General features: G+C 42.4%; 1 protein-coding gene across 6 annotated transcripts in view; it reads right to left on the minus strand.

Annotated features, from left to right (window-relative positions):
• The window catches only part of PTPDC1 (protein tyrosine phosphatase domain containing 1), a 1,141,579-nt gene that overhangs the window by 281,235 nt on the left and 838,067 nt on the right, over positions 1-22,277 (minus strand). For all 6 annotated transcript variants that reach the window (XM_044078123.1, XM_044078118.1, XM_044078120.1 and 3 more), the window contains one exon: positions 16,777-18,074. In XM_044078123.1, coding sequence (XP_043934058.1) covers positions 16,777-18,074 — 1,298 coding nt within the window. The remainder of the gene's footprint in view (positions 1-16,776; positions 18,075-22,277) is intronic.

Raw genomic sequence — 22,277 nt, forward strand, 5'->3', positions numbered from 1 at the left:
TCTAAGGGTCATGCCACTGCATCTCAAATGGATTCAAGTCTAGACTTTGACTAGGCCACTCCAAAACCTTCATTTTGTTTTTTTTAAGCCATTCAGAGGTGGACTTGCTGGTGTGTTTTGGATCATTATTCTGCTGCAGAAACCAAATGCGGTTCAGCTTGAGGTCACGAACTAATGGCCGGACATTCTCCTTCAGGATTTCTTGGTAGAGAGTTGAATTCATGGTTCCATCAATCACAAGAAGTCAATCAGGTCCAGAAGCAGCAAAGCAGCCCCAGACCCTCACACTACTACCACCATGTTTGACTGTTGGCATGATGTTCTTTTTCTGAAATACTGTGTTACTTTTACGCCAGATGTAACGGATGCACACCTCCCAAAAAGTTCAACTTTTGATTCGTCGGTCCACAGAATATTTTCCCAAAAGTCTTGGGGATCATCAAGATGTTTTTTGGCAAAAATGAGACGAGCCTTTATGTTCTTTTTGATCAGCAGTGGTTTTCGCCTTGGAACTCTGCCATGCATGCCATTTTTGCTCAGTCTATTTCTTATGGCTGAGTTATGAGCCTTAAGTGAGGCCTGCAGTTCTTTAGATGTTGTTTTGGGTTCTTTTGTGACCTCTTGGATTAGTCGTCTCTGTGCTCTTGGGGTAATGTTTGTAGGCCGGCCTCTCCTGGGAAGGTTCACCACTGTTCCATGTTCTCTCCATTTGTGGATAATGGCTCTCCACCAGGGTTCGCTGGAGTCCCAAAGCTTTAGAAATGGCTTTGTAACCTTTTCCAGACGGATATATGTCAATTACTTCGTTTCTCATCTTTTCCGGCATGATGTCTTCCTTTTTGGGATGTTTTGGCCTACTTCACTTTGTCTGACAGGTTCTATTTAAGTGATCTCTTCATTCAACAGGTCTGGCAGCAATCAGGCCTGGGTGTGGTTAGTGAAATTGAACTCAGCTTTCCCAAAAATGTGATTAACCACAGTTATGTCATGATTTAATAAGGGGGGCAATTACTGTGTCACACAGGGTCATGTAGGTTTGGACAGTTTTTTTTTCGCTTAATAAATAAAATCATCACTTAAAAACTGCATTTTGTGTTTACTTGGATTATCTTTGTCTAATATTTAAATTTGTTGGATGATCTGAAACATTTAAGTATGACAAACATGCAAAAAATAAGAAATCAAAGAGGGGGCAAATATTTTTACATTGCACTGCATGTTTACCACATGGATCACTACTGCAGTAGCAGTAATTATACAAGTAGATTACCACAGTATAGATTAGCTTGGAGAAGAAAGGATGAGGGTCCAGGAGCACCTGAAGAATGGTTGTAGCAAAACCTGTCCCAGACCTGAGAAGGAATATAGTTTATACTGCTTTGTAAAGGACCACACAGATGACCAAATACCCGAGTTTCCTGTGGGCATCCACAGTGTGACAAATTCTCTCTCTCCATTTTTTGGTTCTGGAAAGAAAACACAGAGATTAATACCCTGGCTTGGTGTAAATTCTAAAATGTACTTAGGCATAAAACAAGGATTTGTTTTCAAAGTTACCCTATCTTTGAGAAATATGAGGTGGTGATGACTCACAATGACAGCCTGTAACTCAGGTGCTCTTTTTGCAGAAGTCAGAACAATAAGTAATGTTTTCCAAGATAAGAACTTCAAATCAGCCATGTCAGCAGGTTCAAAAGGAAACAGTGTACGTTTTTCTAAAACAAAATCAAAGTCCTAAGCTGGAGCCACTTGTCTATTAAGTGGGGAGATATGTAACACCTGTTATTTCACAAAAGATTCTGTAGAAAAGGGGGAATCCAGGGGTAGACGAGCAGAAATGGCTGACAAGATGAATCTTGATAAACGAATAAGAAAAAAAAACAAAGTATAATGGCCCACAAATACAATAAAGACTCACAAGCAGTCTGAGTCTTATAAGGATCCTGGTTCTTGGACTGGCACCAACTAGAAAATATTTTCCATTTGCCTATACATGATTTTCTAGCGTCAATTTGTTGCTTCCATTAATACCTGCTGCATGTCCTCAAAATAAGTGTCTAAAAGGCATTAAAATTCTATCATCCAGGCAGTCAACTGAAGATGTTGAACAATGGGGAGTATCAAATTCCTCCTATCATGTGTGAGTACATTCATTCTGTGAGGAAGCTTGTGGTAATAACCATTGGCCATCTGAAGGGGGACACAAAGGCATCTGTCTTCCAGGGTAGCTTGCAAGGAGTCCTGCAGCAGACTTCTTTAGTTGCTCTGACTGCAAACATGCAGATCTACTTGAGGAATTCCCCACAGATGGATCAGTTCCTGAAGACTCCCTGCTGCAACTTCCATTTGTGAAGGTCTGTCCTGGTCCTGCTCAGCTTGTCTGCCACATTGTTTTGCTCTGATGGAATGTATGTAGCCTGGATGGACACAATCAACTGAGATGCTAGATCCCAGGCTTGTTAATGTACCACATCACACTGATGTTGTCTGTGATTAACAGCAGAGGGCTTGGAGTCCACATATGGTTCACATACTTGAGAACATTTATTACAGCCATCATTTCCATGAACTGTCTGTGTTTTAACTTGTCTTGTTTGTTCCATAGATCCTGCACTTTCACTCCCTTGAAAACAGCTCTCAAAGCAAAAGTCCAAAGCATCTGTAGTTACAGACTGAGTGGGGGCTGGCAGGGAGAAGGCAAGACCTGGGTAGAGAGAAATTATGCAACCACCAATCTAACTCCCCCTTTTTACAAAGTCCAGTGCTGGAATCTGAAATGACAGAGTGCTGGTGATGTGCTCAAAAATGACTTGACAAACCATTAAATATTTTGCATGTGGAATCTGGCCAAGGGAATCATAAGAAAAGTTGAGACCATCAAATTGGGAATTCTAAAATATTCTCTGGCAGACACCAGTGTCAAGTATAAAAATGCCAAACACTGTTCCCTGTTAACACTCCATTTTGTCTTGAGGAAGGAGGCAAACTCAAGTGTATATCTACAAAATACTCTGGAAACATTATCTTGTGAAAAGGAATAAGAAATTATTTCTCTGTTCACCTGAAATCCCAAGCCAAGAAATAACTTTTCTACCTAAGCAAGGGATTCCTGATAAGCTTTGAAAGAATCAGCAAAATAAGGCAACTTAAAGGAAAATGTGAATTCTCTGCAACCCACAAAGAGCTATTACAGGAGCAGACACTTTTTAAAGACTCTTGAGGCTATAGACAACTCAAAGGGGAAAATAAAAAACTGAAAATGCAAACTAGACATGGAGAAATGCAAAAAGTGTCTGAAATTGTTGTTGACTGGAATATGGCGGTGAGCATCTTTTAAATCCAAAGTTTCCAGAAAACTTAAATGAGGAATGAGGGGTAAAAAAGACTGTAGAGAAAGGATTTTGAACTTGGGCACTATGATGTACAGGTTTATAAAAGCAAGGTCTATGACAGGTCTCCATGATCCTTCTTTCTTTGGCAGCAGAAAAACATTCTTGAATATAAGTACTTTCTCTATTTGATCTGGGGGAACACTTTAATTACCTCTGCGACAGCATCTAATTCAAAACAGTAGGGCACAGGCCAATATAACAGGGACGATGTGGAAGAATCCCTTGAAGCTGAGGAAGGGAGTCCTACTGACAGCTGTAACTGTTTAGAATGATTCTTAACACCCAAATGCCTGAAATTATCAACAACCACAAAGGATAATGAAGACCAAAACACCAGGCTAGACTTATGGGGTCACCAAGGGTGGGAAGGAGAACCTCCAAAGGATTCATATGGCCAATCACATTTTTGGGGTTGTCTCTTGTTTTGGGAGGGGCTCTCCTTTCTTCTACGATGTTCCCTGCCACTCACTGTTTTTTTTTACTTGCCTGAACCTTGCTGTGCACAATTATTCTGCTTTTTGAAAGACAACCCTGAACTGGTAGCAACAATGTTATTATATTTTGTAAAGGGAAGTTGAACAACCAGGGCATCTCCCTTTATTAACTTTCCCCTTCCATCAAAACCCTGAATGACTTCTGCAGAGGAAGGACCAAAGAACACTTCTTTATCCAGAAGAGCATTTAAAATGATACTTTTAACATCTTTTGGCAAATTTATTTTGAGACTGTAACCAAGCAATACTTCTCAAAACACAGCCAGTGGCAGCAACCAAGGAGACAACCTCAGCAGTGTTATAAACACATTTCAAACTATGTTTGACTACCCGAGACAGCAGAAACTAACAAACACAGAGGTTTTAGTATCTGAAAGAAGGGAGATCTGTAATTAAATTCCTTAAATTATCGCAAGAAGCCAGTAAGAACTTCAATACGTGCCTGATGATTTACAATTCTTTAGTCCAATGTTGCAGAATTAAAAGTTATGTATTTACCATAACTAGGCATCTGTGTTGTTCATTTTTATTCTTCCTCAATGTATGGGTTTGGATCTGAACTTCGGATCCAACTTGGCCACATATTCCAGACTTCAGATCCAGCTCTTGAACTCCTCCCTCTATCCATAATGCCCTATCACCCCCCCATTACTTCAGATCGAGTTTGTTGCTATATATCCCTATAGTTAAAACAGAGACATGTATAGCTTGATAGAAAAGGCAGGGCTCAAACCCAAAACTGTAGGTTCCCAATATAGTCCAACAGGTCTCTCCAGATAAATGGATGGGGGATGAATGGGAGGGAAACTGAGGATAAATGAAAATGGACAACACAGATGCCTTGTAAGTAAATAACTTTAAAATCTGATGTTGTCCTTTTTATTCTTCCTCATTGTATGAGACAGAGTCCCCAGCTACATTGATCTTGGGTGGCCCTTATGGAATGATATTCTCAAGTGCCGCCGAATCAAAGGCAGCTCTGTTTCTAGAAATAATATCCAATTTGTAATGAGTAACAAAGGTATGAGCATTGGACCATGTAGCTGCAGCACAAACATTGCCAATAGATTTTCTTGACCAAAAAACAGATGATGTAGCCATGGATCTGGTTGAATGAGCCTTGGGAAGTTTAGATAAGGTCATGACTTATTGAAAATAAATCCAAGAAATACAGTCTGTAATCCATTTGGCAATAGTGACTTCAGAGACTGGACAACCCAAACTTTTTGGTGAAAAAGAAACAAAGAGTTGATGTGATGTTCTAATTTGTTTTGTCCTGTGAAGATAAAATGTAGTTGTCTGTGCACATCAAGGATATGCAGCACATACTCTCCTTTATTCGAAAAACTTGGAAAGAGAACTGGCAAGTGAATGGATTGATTAATGTTATATTCAGAAGCCACTTTCGGTAAAAAGGAAGGGTTAGGCCATAGGGAAACCCTATCCTTATGAAAAATGATGTAAGAATTTTTTGAAGACAGAGCCTTGAGTTCAGATATTCTCTTTGCAGAAGTAATGGCTACTAAGAAAACTGTCTTCCATGACAGGAATTTCAAATCAGATTTAGCCGAAGGTTCAAAGGGTTTCTATGTTAGACCTTGTAGCACAACTCTCAGATCCCAAGGTGGTGAAAGATCCTTTATCGGAGGTCTTAGAAGAAAAATATCTTTCAGGAAGGCTTTGCATAATTTAGATGAAGCCAGGGAAACATGTTTGTTCCCCATGTGAAAATTAGAAATTGCTGCCAGTTGAAATTTAACTGTAGAGAAACTATTTCCTCCTTCAAAAAGAGTCGTCAAAAACTTGAAAAATCACAGAAAAAGGGTCAATATCCTTATTCAAAGCCCAAAGGGCAAATCTTTTCCATTTGCTTTTGTATACTGTTTTGGTAGATTCTTTCTGAAAAGCCAAAATAATGTCACATACAGGGGGAGTCAGCCTGGAAGTGGAGAAACCATGTGGTTAGCTTGAGGGCTTGTATGCTGGGTTGTTGGATCTCTGATGGGTGATAGAGGAGATCTGGAGATGGCTCCAGCAACCATGGAGGATAAAGAAGGTGAGACCATAGGAAGGGGAACCAAACTTGCCGAGGTCAGAAAGGGGCAATACGGATTACTGAGCTCTTCGGCAGACTTGCTTTCTGTAAAAATTCTGGGATCAAAGGAAGAGGAGGGTAAGGATAAAGGAGACCCGAGGGTCAAGCATGTACTAGAGCATCTCTCAGTGACTCCCCTTGAGAGGGAATAACAGTCAAGTACGTGCTGCACTTGTTGAGGGGAGTGGCGAACAGATCTCAGCAAGGATGGCCCCAATGCTGGAAGATTATATCCACCACAGACTGAATGAGAGACCACTTTTGAGGCATCAGAATGGATCTGCTTAGTTTGTCCATTAGCACGCTGATTTTCCCTGGAATGTGCATCACAATTAGAAAGCGGTCTGATGAGATCGCCTATTCTCATACTCTCATGGTCTCTCTGAAAAGGAGATAAGATTGAGTTCCTCCTTCTTTGTTGATGTACCAGACTATAGACATGTTGTTGAACTGAACTGCAAAAGTCCCCAACGGGAAAGCATCTTGAAATGCTTGTGGTGTTAACAGGACTGCTCTCATCTCTAGGACACTGATATGCAACTTGGTCTCTTGGGGGGGGGGACCACATGTCTTGGACCGTTCTTCCCAAGAAATGCCCCCCCCCCCCCATGTTGAGAAGCATCCATGGTCACGGTGTCCATCAGGGTTGGTAGAACAAAAGGTCTGCCTAGATGAAGATCATCTGATTATAACCATCAGTGAACGTATTATTTGCAAACTTAGGTTAGCTTCACTGGAAAGGCTAGGTGTTGATACAGAATGATCCACTGTACAGCTACAGTCCTTTGGAGAACCTGCATAAAGAAATGCCCAAAAAAGAAAGTAGTACTATGGCTGCTGTTATGGAACCTAGTACTTGAAGTACTAACCATGCCAGAGGAGATGGAGGGGCAAGAAGAAGATGACCCTAGCATCTGATAACTGAAATACATCAAGGAGGTAGATGTGCTACTTGTGTTGTTGTATCTAGAATTGAACCAATGAACTACAGGGCTCTATACCTGTTTCAGGTTTGACTTGGCATGATTTATTGTTATACCCAATGATTTGCAAATCTGGAGCAAATAGTCCCTGGCATGTAGAAGTAGATGTTTGGAGGGGGTGGTGAGGAGCTAGTTATCTAAATATGAAAACACCTGGAATCCTTTCAGTCTCAAATGAGCTACAACTAGTGCCATGCATTTGGTAAACACCCTGGGGGCTGTGGTGAGTCCAAAGGGCAGGGCACTGACTTGGTAATGACTGGCTCCCTGATGAAAGTGTAAATGTCTTCTGGAGCACCTGCCTATTTTGACTTGAAAGTAGCATCCTGAAGATCTATGGAGCACATCCAACTGTCCTTGTGAAGAAAGGGTAGGATGGACTGAATCATGACCATTTGGAACTTTGCTTTCTTTATGTACTGATTCAAACCACTTAGATCCAAAATAGGTCTGAGGTCCCCTGTTTTCTTTGGCACTAAAAAGAAGAGTAAATAAGTGCCGAATCATACTTGGTCTGACTGGACTTTTTGGATGACTCTTTTGTCTAGCAGCTGTGTGACAGATGAACCTCATTGAAGTGTTTGATATGGATAATAGAGCAGCCAGTTGTGATGATGTTCTTTTGAATTCCTCAGTGGACATGGACTCTGAGAAAGTATTTGAAAGCTCTTTGGTCAAATCTCCCTGAAGCCTTGAAAGTGCCAGGTAGTTTAGTGACCTCTGGGCAAAGGCTGCTGAGACAGACTCACTTTCCAAATAGTACAGCTGTGTACCTACCATAAATGTAGATGTTCGAGTATATTCACTGTTGCAGTCATTACACTTGGGTTATCCTGCTGGCAGGCTACCCGCAGTCGGCCTGAATTCCAAAGTCCTGGTCCGGCGTCGGTTGCGGTCGCCTCTTCCCTGACGTCAGTGCGCCAGCGGTATAAAAGATGCAGCCGACGCCATTTTCTTCAGTTTTTCTTGCCCCAGATGTCAGGTGCCCCCAAAAGGGTAGGCTGTAAAAATTATGATCATAAAAAAAATGCACATAACCTTCATCTACAAGCAAATACACCACATAGGTTGTATAGAATAGAGAGGTACAGATAAGTCCCAGCAAAGAGAAAGGGGGATGGTGGGAGGGTAACCTGGACTGCAACAATGAATACACTCGAACATCTACATTTATGGTAGGTACACAACTGTACTATGTTCATCATGTTTCACTGTTGCAGTCATTACACTTGGGTTGAATCCCAAAGCTGAGGTTGGGTGGCTGGGCCTAAATAAGAGTTTGGAGTGGCTATGAGGCCCTGCAGAACTGCAGTGGCAAAGCCTGCTCTGGATTTAGAGTAGAGAGGTAAATGGCAGTGCTTTGTAAAAGTGTGCACTGAAGTCCATGTGGCAGCCTTCAAAATGTCCTTGGTTGGTACTCCTCTGAGGAAGGCTGCTGAAGTGGCTGCTGCTCTGGCAGAATGTGGCCTAATGCCCTTGGGCACTGATTTGCCATGTTGTGAATAGCAGAAACGAATGCAGTGGCCTATCCATTTTGAAATAGTCTGCTTTGAAATGGCTTTTCCTTGTGAACCTGCAGCATATGCCACTAAGAGTTGCTCAGTCTTTCTTAAGGCTTTAGTTTTGTCCAAGTAAAAGCGTAGCTGTCTGTGTATGTCCAAAGTATGCAGAAGTCTCTCCCCCTTATTCTGTGGGTTTGGATAAAAGGTAGGCAAATGTATGGTTTGGTTAAGAGTCACGCTGGACACTACCTTAGGCATAAATGTCGGGTTTGTCCTTAGAGAAACCCTGTCCTGATGGAAAATAATAAAAGGTTCCACAGCCATGTAACTCTGAGACTCTTCTTGCTGAAGTTATTGCTAGGAGAAAAGCGGTTTTCCATGACAAGTATTTTATCTCTGCTGTATTGGCTGGCTCAAAAGGAGGCAGTGTGAGTTTTTCCAAGACAAAATTGAGGTCCCATGCAGGTATTGGAGCTCTCCTTGGAGGTCTTATGTTTTTGGCCCCTCTGAGAAAGTGTCTTAGCAGTGGATGAGAAAAAATAGGTGGGTCCGTATTGTAATGAGCTGAAATGGCAGAGGCATGGATCTTAATTGATGAGAAGGATAGGCCTTTGTCCAGCATCTCAGTTAGGTATTGCAAAATCTGAGGAATATTTGGTACAAGCGAGTCAATTCCCTGCGCTTGGTTCCAAGCACAGAATCTCTTCCATTTTTCTGCATAAGATTTTCTGGTGCTGGACCTCCAAAATAACATCCATAACTGCTTTAGAGAGAGGTGTGTTCTGAATGATTACATTATCCGCCATGCAGCTAGATTTAGGGTTCTGAGTTGGCTGTGCAGGATCTGATTGTTCTGTTGGGTCAGCAAATGAGGTATTAGAGGCAATGTCCAGGCTGGGCCTTGAGGCAAGCTCTTTAGGATTGGGTACCAGTGCTGGCGTGGCCAGTCTGGGGCAATCAGTATCATTTCTGTCTTTTCTTGTCTGACCTTTAGGAGTACCTTGGAGAGGAGAGGCAGATGAGGGAAGGCATATATTGTAAGGGCTTTCCAGATGAATGAAAGGGCGTCCACTTTCCATGCTTGCTTGTGATAAGTCCAAGTGCAGAATCTCTGTAGCTGGTAGTTGTGAGGGGAGGCGAATAGATCTATGTCTGGGCATCCCCATTTCCCTGTTATCATGATGAAAATTTGTGGATCTAGTTTCCATTCATGAGGATCCATGAGGTTTCTGCTTAGTTCGTCTGCCAAAGTATTTATCTTTCCTAGCAGGAATTGTGCTTACAAATATACTTGATAAGTCAATGCTGTGTTTCACAAAATCTTGGCTTGCCTGCAGAGGGGGTAGGAATGTGTGCCCCCTTGCTTGTTTATGTACCACATGACTGTAGTAGTGACCGTCTTTATCAGTAGTTGTCCTGGATGAAGTAGGTCCTTGAAGGCTGTCAGGGCATTTTGTACAGCTAGCATCTCTTTTTGATTGATATGAAGATGCATTTGGCTTGCGGGCCATGTGCCCTGAATACATTTTCCTGCCATGTGGGCTCCTCAGGCATAATCTGATGCATCTGTTGTTAGTGTCTGCCTGGCAGTGGGTAAGGTGAATGGCTGTCCCTTGTTGTGGTGACAGGCCTGTGCCCACCATTGAAATTCCTGCTGCAGGCAAGGAATGAGGCTAATTACTGTTTCCAGGCTGTGGCAATGTTGAGTCCAAACACTTTTTAGATACCACTGTAGTTTCCTCATATGCAGTCTTGCATATGGAATTAGTAGAATGCAGAATTCCATGTAGCCAAGAGCCTGCAGAATTGTTCTTGCAGATAACTGGGTCTTTGTTGCCATGTCTTTGAAGTAAAAAGTCAGATGCCTTTGTTTGTCTGGCGTGAGATAAGCCATCTGGGCAGTTGTATTTAAGCTTGCACCCAGGAATATTATCTCTTGAGAGGGCACTAGTTTTGATTTCTTTTCGTTTACTGTGTACCCTAGGCAAATTAGTAATCTTTTTACAAACGCCAGATGCTGTAGTAGAATATCTTTGTTTTTGCTTGAATAAGGCAGTCGTCCAAGTAGGGATATATTTGAATTCCTCTTTGTCTGCAAAATGCAATTACTGGTGCCAGGCATTTTGTGAAGACCCTGGGCGCAGTAGATAAGCCAAAGGGCAGTGGAGAGAATTGGTAGTGCATTGGGCCAGCTATGAATCTGAGGTATCTTCTGCAAGATTGTCTGATTGGGACATGCAGGTATGCCTCTTTGAGGTCCAAAGTTACAAGCCAAGCCTTCTTGTTCAGCATGGGCAGAAGCTGCTGTAGAGTCAACATTTTGAATTTTGGGACGTCCAGAAAAGTATTTACAATAGACAGGTTCAGAATTGGTCTCCAGGCTTTGTCCGTTCTTGGTACTAAGAAAAATCTTGAGTAAAAGCCTTGTCCCTGCTCTTGTTGTGGCACTGGCTGAATAGCCCCCATGTCCATGAGAGATGAAACTTGTTTTTGTGTCTCTTGCCATTGACTGCATGGCAGGTCTGGCATACCTTTTGCCTTTGGAAGGGTGTGAAAGTGGAACCTGTAGCCCTGAGAGACTATATTTAAGACCCATTTGTCCTGGGTGATCTTGTGCCAGTTTTGTGAAAAAAGTACTAGCTTTCCAGCTAAGGGTGCTGCCAAAAAGTAAGTGCTTGGCATTGGCAGAGGGAAGTCATTGGGACTGTTTTCTATAAGGCTGTGATTTGTCTTCTCTGCTTTTGGAGGTAGAAGCACCCCATTGTTTGGGCCTGTATGAGCCCTGTGGCTGTTGGCTGCCTCTAGGGCATCTGAATCTGCCTCTTTGTGGTCTGTCTGACACTGGAAAGGGCCAGTTCTTAGAGGGCCAGTTCCTGCTAAATCTGGGTGGCTGTACCTGTAAGAAATCCTTTACTGTCTGCATAGATTTTGCCTTATCCTCCATTTTCTTCAACACCTCTTCTGCCTTAACACCAAACAAAGTATCATGCTGTAATGGAGCATCCAATAATTTTGCTTTAACATGATCAGGCAGATTCTGTTCCTTTAACCAAGCATGCCTTCTAATAACAGAACCTCTAACAGCGGCCCTGCACGAGGCCTCCAGTGAATCATAGCCACATTGCAAAGTATGTTTTCCCACTTGTTCAGCTGCATGCAATAAATCCTGCAAATCTTTGTTCTCAGAACATTCAGAATTTGTCAACATTTTTTGTTTTAACACAGACATTAAGTATTGCTGATATTTGAGCATATGAAATTGACAATTTAAAGCCCTTACAGCCAAGGTAGCAGAAGTGTAAACTTTTTTCCCCCATCTGTCCAAAGCCCTAGAATCTCTATCTAAGGGGACAGGGTTTTTGTCAGAAGCAGCCTTGACTCCTTTGGGACCCTGTGAGATAGTTTCTGGGTCAGCAGCAGGGTTTTTGTAAAGAAATTTATGGGAGTCTGGGACCCTGTAGTATCTGTCCAGCTTAACAGGGGCAGGAAGTAAAGAGTCTGGAGACAGGCTGGACTCTGAAAAAACATCATCTACCATGTCTAGAACAGGGGGAATTGCAAGAGGTCTGTGCTGAGGAAGTAAAAGAAAGTCTCTTAAGTCTTTTCTTAGAATCGGAATAATCCTGGCTCTCCCAATGGAAATGCTCCCTCATGGTATGCAGGGTTTCCCCAAATGAATAGTCCTCAGGAAGAGAAGCTGAAGGAATAGAATCTTCAGCATCAGAATCCTCATAGGGAGGAAAAGAATATCCCTGATCAGAAGAGGAATCAGAGGAAATGGAAACCTGATCAGAGGAATCATATTCAGTGTCTTGCCTAGGCCTCTTATCAGGAGGGGGATGGGAACCCCTGGTCAAAGTAATTAGGTCTTCGGCCATTCTGAGCATCTGTTTCTTAGGCATAGAAGTCTGTCCTGGAGAATGCTGTATTGGTTTCCTTGTCTTTAAAACTGTTTTAGACTTTGTCTTGGATGCTGAAGTAGGCTTTATATAAAGTTGTGTAGGTCTGAAGACACAGTCAGAAGCCGATGCCTGCTCAGCGGCTCCGGACCCATCTGAGGGATTAATTTCCGAAGGGGCAATACCTTGAGTATCCAGAGGCCTAGCTGTCTCCACGTGGGAGTCGGAGGCGGCCTGTGGCTCTGAGGTAGCGGGAGTCAGGGGCTGCGAAAGCGCCTCAATGATCACCGGCGAACCGGCGAATGGCCTAGAAGAGGCTTCGTCGTCGGTTTTGGACCTCGGATGCTTGTCGTTGTCTTTATCCTTGCGTTTTTTATGAATTCTGGTCGTCGGTTGTTCCGACGGCATTATGCAGTTAAACCTTCTGCCAAAATAATGAAAAGCAAAATCGTACAGACGCTTAATAGTGCGTTAGTTAAATCTAGCACAAAACCGACAACTAGCAACGTTGTGGTCAGGGCCTAGGCAAGGAATACTGTAAAAGTGAAAATCCATATGAGGTATTTGCTTCGCACAAGAAATACAATTGTTAACTTTTTCTGACATCAGTCTGGAGCAAGAAAAAAGTTTCCCCAACGGGGTACTTAACTTTATTGAAGACTTCGGATCTGAAATTCGATTTCGAAAATCTCAGGAGTTGGCCGACCGGCACTTGCGAACTGCTTTTGCTTCGGGCACCACGCGGCAAGAAAGACTGAAGAAAATGGCGTCTTTTGCATCTTTTATACCCCGGTGCACTGACGTCAGGAAAGAGGCAACAGCAACCGACTCTGGACCAGGACTTTGGAATTCAGGCCGACTGTGGGTAGCCTGCCAGCAGGATAATCCAAGTGTAATGACTGCAACAGTGAAATACGATGAACATCTGTCCAACGCTATAGACTCCCTGTTTGGCAGATGGACAGAAGAGATCTGTTCTGCTAGCTCTTTCCTGGAGGCTGCCTCCACCACCATAGCACTGACAGAGACTCCTTTGCTCCAGTGGGGTCTATCTGCTGGCGAGGTTAAACATTTATCGGGTCTTTTGGGAATGGGTTTGATGGTATCCAGTTCCTTCCAAGCCAAAAGGAAAGCAAATCAATAAGTTCATCTGCCAGGGGAGGTAACCAAAGACGTAGATGGGCCAAAACCAAAAGCCTCGAACCCAAGACGTAGATGGGCCAGAACCAAAAGCCTCTAAAAATACTGATTCTTCTGGTGAGGGGTTTTGGAAAGACAAACCACCTTTTTGTTTTAGGATCTCTAAAATATCTCCAAAGGAGATGTCATCTGGTAATGACCTGGGGGACTCCTCTCCTTCATCAAAATCGGTATACTCCATGAGAGACTCCATGGGGGAGTCAAGGTGTCTCCTTTTGCACGTTTACTTCTGGTTCACCTCTTCAGTGGGATGTTTAGGTGAGGCATCAGAAGAAAAGGGGAATTCCTCCACTGGAACTGGTTGGAGACTTACTGGAGTTAAGCTGATTCTGTGGAATAGGCCTGATTAACTCAGTGCATGGAACCGATAAGAGAAAAAGGGTAGGATCCAAAACATGAAAAGGCAGTTCTCTTTGGAGAGAAAAAGCCCATTCCACCACCTTGAAAGCTGGAGCCAAAGCTCCCAATGAAAGTAGGTCTAGACTACCCTTGGATCAGTGCCTTGGGGGTGGAACTGGATCCCTACAGTCCAGGTCTGAGGCTCTGAGGGGAAGGGATGGATCCGACAAAATCTGAGCCGACCTTATCCCCTCTGATCCAACACTAACACTTTGGCTCTGAGACCATTCTGATCTGAAGGTATCAGATCAGAACTAGTCAAGGATATAGTCGGAGTGGAGGAAGAAGCCTTCCTCAGATCCAACACTGGATCTCTCCAGGATTTTTGATCCAGGGACTCCGAAGCCACTGGAGAGATCAGAGAAAGAGATAAGAATTTTTTGAGTGGCAGGCATACTCACGGATCTGATAGAGGATGGAGCTGGTAAGACATCAATCTGAATATGAGCTCTGAGAAATTATCACATCATCTTGTCCACAACCATTTCCAATTAGCTCCTGGAGGACCTAGAGAAAGTAGTGGATGGGGACCTTGAATGCTTCTTTGGCATCTAAAGCAACTGAGAAGGCAAGGTAGGTGAAACTGGTTTAATGGTAAATTCTGGAGTGGCACTCCTATAGCAAGTACCCAACTTCGGATCCAATGGCAATACAGTAGGACTTATAATAATGACCAAAGGAGCCAAAGCCTTAGGATCTGATGGCTTACAATCTGATTTTCAAGTCTTCGGATCTGACAGTGTCAGATTTGAAGTTTTTCTAGTTTTTAAAAGAGGCTCCAATGAAGACTTGGGGGACTTTGTCAGGGGGAATTTCCTGTGTTCCAGATGAGCAGACTTACTAATCTAGGAGGGGGTTTGAGCTCTTGAAGAAGATGTAGAAGGGAGAAGTCCTTTTAGAATAAGCTTAATACTTCTATCTGCCAGAACTCTTGGGTTAAAGGTGGAGTAGATTTTACAAGAAGTGTCCAGGTGGCCGGCCCAGGACAGTACACACACTCCTTGTGGGCATCTGAATTTGGGATGTTATGTCCACATGAAGTGGACTTCTTAAAGCCTGTTGGTTTGTCCGACATGTCAGACAAGCAAGAAATGAAAAAAGGGGTTTAAATAACCAGCAATGGTAATCTAAAAAAATACTCTGTAGCAAAAGGGATAAGCAGAATACCAACAATGGTAATCAATAATTACTAATGGAACAGTAGGAAAAAGAATGTGCAAATCTTAATGACCAATGAAAAACTTTGAGGAAGGACAGCTCAACCAATCAAAGATAAGTTTAAAGTTAAACCCAAAATTAAATAACTCCCAAAATATCTCCAATGAACTCGAGAGTGGAACCTGCATCTGTTTGTGATGGTGGCAAATTCACTGGCAGTAATGGAGATGGAATAGAGCATTATGAGTAAAGGGAGGAGCTCGAGAACTGGATCTGAAGTCTGGAAAATGTGGCCAAGTTGGAGCCGAGGGTCGGATCTAAAATCATACATTGAGGAAGAATGAAAAAGACATCAGATTAAACTTTTTTTACCAAATTTATCCAAACTCTTTCCCAGTTTTCTGAAGGGGTAAGGTTAGCAGCTGAAAAAAAGATGGGAACAAGTTGACTTTGACAAGGAAATTACTCCAGGATCTGCCTTGGGGTTAGGAAAAGAAATGTATGGGACTAAAGCACTTTTATAAAACTTATCAGACCTTTAGGAGCAGATGGATGACAGTCAGGAAAAGTGAGAGCTGCCAAACAGACATCCTCTAAGGCTGGCAAAACAGGAGGAATAGGTGTAGGTTGAGGAAAATAAACCTTTAATAGATTACGTCTTTGTTGAGACTCAGACATATCCGTTTGTCCCACTGAAAAAAGACCCTCACATTGACAACAGTATTTGAAATGAACTATTCCTCAGGAGGAGAATCTGATGAAAGGCTTTCTTCAGAATCAGAATCCTCACCCTATAGTGAGGGAATATAAGATACACTGTCCCAATTGAACTGCAGTCCCTCAGACTGGGAATCAGATTCTGACAGGAAGAAATTATTTTTTTTTCCTCTTATGGGGAAGATGATCATCACTCAAGGGCTGCACTGCTCTCAATAAGCCTTCTTTCAAACCCAGCCAGTTACTTACTCTAGATAAGAAAAATGCCTGGAATTATGCTTTCATTTTCTAGAAGACTTCCCCACCCACCCAAAACACAAAAGTGGCTCCTCAGTGTATGTTAGCAAAGAAGCAACCCCCTATACCTTTTCTGAAGCCTGCAAGGGTGGTTTTCCCTTCCCTGGAAAAGGCAATTATACATACAGAGGACATGCCTGACGTCTGGTCCATAGTAGCATCTCAAAGATTAACAACAGAGGGACCGAGCAAAGTAGATGACTGGTTTGTGGAATAACTGAGGGCCACAGCAGACTCACCCATCAGTGGCTGAAACAAGAAAGAAGCTGTCTTGAAGACCAAAGCCTCCAGGACAAGTTTTTTCTTCTTGCAGTTTGGGAAGGAAGCAAAAGTCTTAGCGGGACCTAGGTCCATGCTCTAGTTGTGAACAGAGCTTCTAAGACAGATAATGGAGCCAAGAAGAGTCAGTGTTCCCTCCAGAGTAAAAAGGTAGTTACTGACTGACACGGATCCAAGACCCATACATTGAGGAACGGATGGAAAAGACAAAATCAGATTAGAGGAATTTCTCTTGTGATGTAATTTCTAAGGCCAAGTGATTAAAATGTTATTCTTTATTGAAATTGATAAATAATAGAACTAAAGTTTGACATTAGTTAAATATACCGTGCAATTCCATGTTCTGTCATTATTCACATACCTGCCAGTTTAAGACTTTATCTTTAACATCTTGTTCAGCAAACTGTACAGAAGTTGTAAGGGCTTTAGCTGCTAATAACCTTCTTGATTCAAGATTCAGTTCAGACTGTAAAGTAACTGATGAAATGTCTTCAAATGTAGTTTTACTTTCTCTATTGTCCTCTTCTCTTATGCTGGACTCCTTACATTCTTCTGGCACTATAATTAAAGGTGGTATTGGCTTACTTCCCTGCAAAGAAATGTTATTTATGCCCTGAACTGTAGATGCATGCTTACTTGCTTCTGTGCAGCTTCCACATTCCTCAGTATCTATGTTTTTTCTTTGTATCTGTAAACTTTTTTCAGTAATATTATAGTCCCTTTCCTCCCATCTATCTGTAGGTGATGTTACTGATGGGAAGCTTCTTCTGGAAATGTTTTGTTCTGGGAGCTTTCTTCTATAGAAGAGAGGAAATCCGTCGTTTTGCTCCTCTATGCTGGTGCATGCTGAGAAATTCCAAACACTGGGTGGTGTATTTATTGTAGTATTATCTTGTTTGCTATGAGATGGCAAAGAGTAGTCAACAACCTCTGTAAGGAAAGAAGATGGTTTCACAGTAGTTTGTGATAAACTATGTTGCTTAAGGTCACTGGAACATGGGACATGTGCAGGACCTGTTAGAGGAGTTCTTCCGTGATCTACAAGGCACTCTGCTTTTCTAAGGTCTGAGTCACTATAACTTAGTCTTTTGGTTAAGTGTGTTAGAGGTTTAAGGCATTCAGCATTGCGCCTTTTCCAAAGAGGGTCAAATTCCTCTTCACTAACCAGTTTACAGTCATTGGGAATAAAAGATTCTATGGTCACTGTTTCAGTCAATGTTTCACCAACATCATCTTTAATTTCTAGTTCGCTATCCACCTTCATAATACCTAACTGAAATACATTTTTTTCAATTTCAACACAGAGCACTGGATTTTCAAGGTCTTTCTCTTCTACCACTTTTCTATCTTCAGTAATGTCCAACAGCAATTTGCAAACCAAATAGATGAGCTTTGGTATATGCTTAAGTTGACGAGCTTCATAGCCATGCAGTAAATGTCTCTGGCGAATTAAGTACTGAGATAAAGTAACAGCATGAGCTTTGGGTTCACAAATGGCAAACACATTTCGTAGTGGAACTAAAAACTGAGCAAACTCTCTAATACACAACAGCTGTCCCCTGGTCTGAACAGCTCCAGGCCTTTTTGATCGAACAAACATGATTGCTTGATCCGCACTCATTCTTGTTGCAAAGACGAAGTAACAGGCTATTAGAACACCTAAGGAATAGTAATAAAACAGTAAACATTAATATTAATTTAGCAGTCTACTGATACTCAACATAAGTAGTGAATGTCAGAGTTGTATTACTCAGTATTACACACTCACAACTATACATGCTTTGCTATGGTTTTAGTAGATACCCTTAATAATACATATAATTATATAGCAAGAAAAAAAATGGACAGCAGACATTACTAACACTTCAATCTGTCTAGATGTGACAGCAAATCTGTTCCTTCAAAAGTACGTAGAAACACAAAGCCATTCTGCTGCTTTAAATAGTACTAATTCACTGAAACAGTCTTGATTTCCCCACAGCTTAATGAAAAGCCAGGCTTTAATCAAATGGAAAATGCCATCTTCCTGTGTCTTCTCTACTAATGCCAGCTGTATACCTCTCAGTTTTACAGTTTGAGTAACTGTAACTGACCATGAATGTCAACCAGCAGTCAGAATGAAAAAATAAGTTACAACTCAAGAAACCATTAGGAGTTGACTACTCTCATTTATGCAAATACAGTGCTACTGAAGTCAATTTATTTTAATTATCTTCACGTGTCTTTATGTGATAAGCGCGATAGACAGTTCACTTTTAACTGTGTTTAATCACTTTATAGTTATAAATGGAAGAAACTGATACATTTTGTTTAGGAGATCTCTTGGAAAGAGGCTTTTCATGCTGTTGTAACAGCTGTGGGCAGTTATTTTCTTAGTATGATCGTATCGACAGTTCCTGTTGCTACTGTGCAAATTCCTTAAGGAGGATTATTTCTAACACACATAACAGGCCTAGCATGGTAGAAGCTTATGCAAAAACACAAGCCCTCACTTCACAAGAAATAACTGTTAATGAGAACTTTTATGTTACAAACTATTGGGAAAATCACTTAAGCTTGTATATACGTCTTAGAAAAATGCACACAGTCTGATAATTCACCCAATCAGGCTGAACTCACTACATGTTTTTCATACAATTACTATCTCCATTTAATATACAGTAAACTCTCAGTTAACTCAAGCAACCAGGAAAAAAAAATTTGAAGAAATACAGTACAAATTTCATGTGTTGCACTTTGTCCCCCCTCCCCCGCAGAAACATGCCTTATGTTTTTAGAGTTTTAGAATTTTAAAAAAGAAGATATGAATAAATTCCCTCTCTCCCCAACCTAAGAACAAGTCAAACCAAACAAATAGTACAGGGTACAGTATTAGTCAGGCCTATTTTTAATAGTAACTCTCAAGCAAACAGAATCTACAGTTATCTGGCATCTACCAATCTCCATGGGTGCTGGTTAACTGAGAGCTTACTGTAGTAAAAATCTGGACACTAAGGAGGTGCAACATGATTCTTGTAAATCAGATACAGCACTGGTGACACAAGGCTGGGAGAAAGGAATATTCAACTCTTTGAGCAGTTAGTAGAAACACTGTAGTCAAGGAAAAATCCAAGCTGTAATTCAGATGCTATAGAAGAATTAAAAACAGTAAGAGATACTTTGAAGAAAGTGAGGAAGAAAGACATTGAAATAATTTAGAATGATGAACACAAAAAAAGTACAGTTGTGTACACTTACCATAAATGTAAATGTTTGAGTGTATTCACTGTTGCAGTCATCACACTTGGGTTATCTGCCTGCAGGTAGCCATCAGTCGGCCCGAATACCAGAGTCTTGGGATTTCTGCGTCAGAAGCTGTCACTCCTTCCATGACGTCAGGTCGTCAGGGGTATAAAACAGGCAGCTGACGCCATTACATGAATTTTCTTGCCCCAGATGTCAAGAGCCCCCCAAATAGGAAGCTAGTATATGGTGTGGAACACCACCAGTAAAAAGTAAATACCCCTGCCATAAAAAAATGGCCATATAGATAGAAAGGATAGAGAAAAACAGGGTGCTGGAGGGAGGGAAACCAGGACTGCAACAGTGAATACACTCAAACATCTACATTTATGGTAAGTGTGCACAACTGTACTATGTTCTTCGTGTTTCACTGTTGCAGTCATCACACTTGGGTTGATTCCCAAAGCTGAGGAAGGGTGGAGGCATTCAAGAGGAGGTAGGGCTGACTAGCAGGCCTTGTACGACTGCTGTAGCAAATCCAGCTCTGGATTTAGAAAAAAATAGGTAAGTGGTAAATGCTGTAGAGGTGGAAGTAGCCCTAATGGAATGTTTTCTGACCCCCTGTGGGTAGGTTTTCCATGGTGCTTGTAGCAGAAATGGATGCAGTGTGCTATCCATTTGGAAATGGTTTGCTTTGAAATGGCCTTGCCCTCTGCCCCTGTAGCAAAGCTGACTAGCAGTTGGTCAGATTTTCTGAAAGGTTTAGTCCTGTCAAGGTAGAACCTGAGCTGTCTGTGCACGTCCAAGGAGTGCAGGATCCTCTCCCCTTTATTTTGAGGATTAGGGAAGAAGGTTGGCAAATGGATGGCTTGGTTTATAGCCACACTGGAGACCACCTTAGGCATAAAGGACGGGTTAGTCCTGAATGAAACCCTGTCAGCATGGAAAATAATGAAGGGTTCCACAGCCATTAATGCCTGTAACTCAGACACTCTTCTAGCTGTGGTTATGGCTAAAAGCAAGGCTGTTTTCCAAGAAAGGAATTTTAACTCTGCTGAAGCTGCAGGTTCAAAAGGGGGGAGTGTGAGCTTTTCCAGTACAAAGTTAAGGTCCCAGGCAGGGATGGGTGCTCTTCTATGGGGCTTTAAGTTGTTAGCCCCTCTCAGAAATTGTTTGATGAGAGGATGAGAGAATAGAAGTGGCTCAGTATTATAATGAGCTGAGATGGCAGAGGCATGAATCTTAATGGAGGAGAAGGATAGGCCCCTGTGGAGTAGCTCTGCTAGGTAATCAAGGATTTGAGGTAAGGACGTCACAGCTGTGTCCTTTTCTTGAGACTGACACCAAGAGCAATATCTTTTCCACTTTTCAGCATAGGATTTTCTAGTACTAGGCCTTCTGGCCTCAAGAATGACGTCCAGCACCTGCTTGCTGAGGGTTGCTGGTGGAGTATTCAAGGGATAAGCCAGGCTGCCAGGTTTAGGGTTTGCAGCTGTGGATGCAAAATCCGTCACTCCTGCTGAGACAGCAGGGAAGGAGTCTGATGAAGGTGCCAGGGTGGCACTGTTGTCAGACTGCGTAAGAGTGGGTACCAGTGCTGATGTGGCCAATCTGGGGCAACAAGAATTGTCCTTGGACTGTCCTGTCTGATCATGAGTAGTACCTTTGAGAGGAGATGGAGAGGGGGAAAGGCATAAATTTAGGGGTCTTCCCATTTGAAGGATAAGGCATCCACCTTCCAGGCCCTGCTGTGAGGGTTTCTAGTGCAAAATTTGCTCAACTGGTGGTTCTCGGGGGAGGCAAAGAGGTCCACCTCCAGTGTCCCCCACCTTTGGATTACAAGGTTGAAGGTGTTGGGCTCCAATTTCCACTCATGTGGGTCCAGGAGATTTCTGCTTAAGTCATCTGCCAGTGAATTCTGTTTGCCTGGCAGGAACTGAGCTTGCAGATGCACTTGGTTGCTCAAGGCTGTGTTCCACGGGGCTATGGCTAACCTGCAGAGTGGGTAAGAATGAGTTCCCTCCTGTTTGTTTATGTACCACATAACTGTGGTGTTGTCTGTTTTTATCAGCAGCTGTCCTGGAAGGATTAGGTATTTGAAGGCTGTCAGAGCATACTGTACAGCTAACATCTCTTTTTGATTGATGTGCAGGAGAATTTGTCCTGGGGTCCACATTCCCTGAATGCATTTGCCTGCCATGTGAGTCCCCCCATGCATAGTCTGATGCATCTGTACTCAGGGTTTGGGTGGTGAGGGGTTGAGTGAAAGGCAGTCCCTTGTTGTGGTTGCATGCTTCTGCCCACCAAAAGAACTCCGCCCTTAGACAAGGAATGATCGGAATGACTGTTTCCAGGTCCTGAGAATGTTGGCACCAAAGACTTTTTAAGTACCATTGAAGTTTCCTCATATGCAGTCTTGCATATAGAATTAGCAGAATGCATGAGGCCATGAACCCTAGGGCTTGCAGTATTTTCCTTGCAGATAGCTGGGTTTTGGTGGCCATGTGTTTGAAGTAGCTGTTCAAATAGATCTGTTTTTCTGGAGTGAGAAAGGCCATCTGGGAAGTTGTGTTCAAGCTTGCTCCCAGGAATACAGTTTTTGACTGGGCTCCAGTTGTGATTTCTTTTCGTTGATGGTGC

The sequence above is a fragment of the Protopterus annectens genome, chromosome 7.part0 (genome assembly GCF_019279795.1).
Source record: "Protopterus annectens isolate FY-2018-M chromosome 7.part0, PAN1.0, whole genome shotgun sequence".
Classification (NCBI taxonomy): Eukaryota; Metazoa; Chordata; order Ceratodontiformes; family Protopteridae; genus Protopterus; species Protopterus annectens.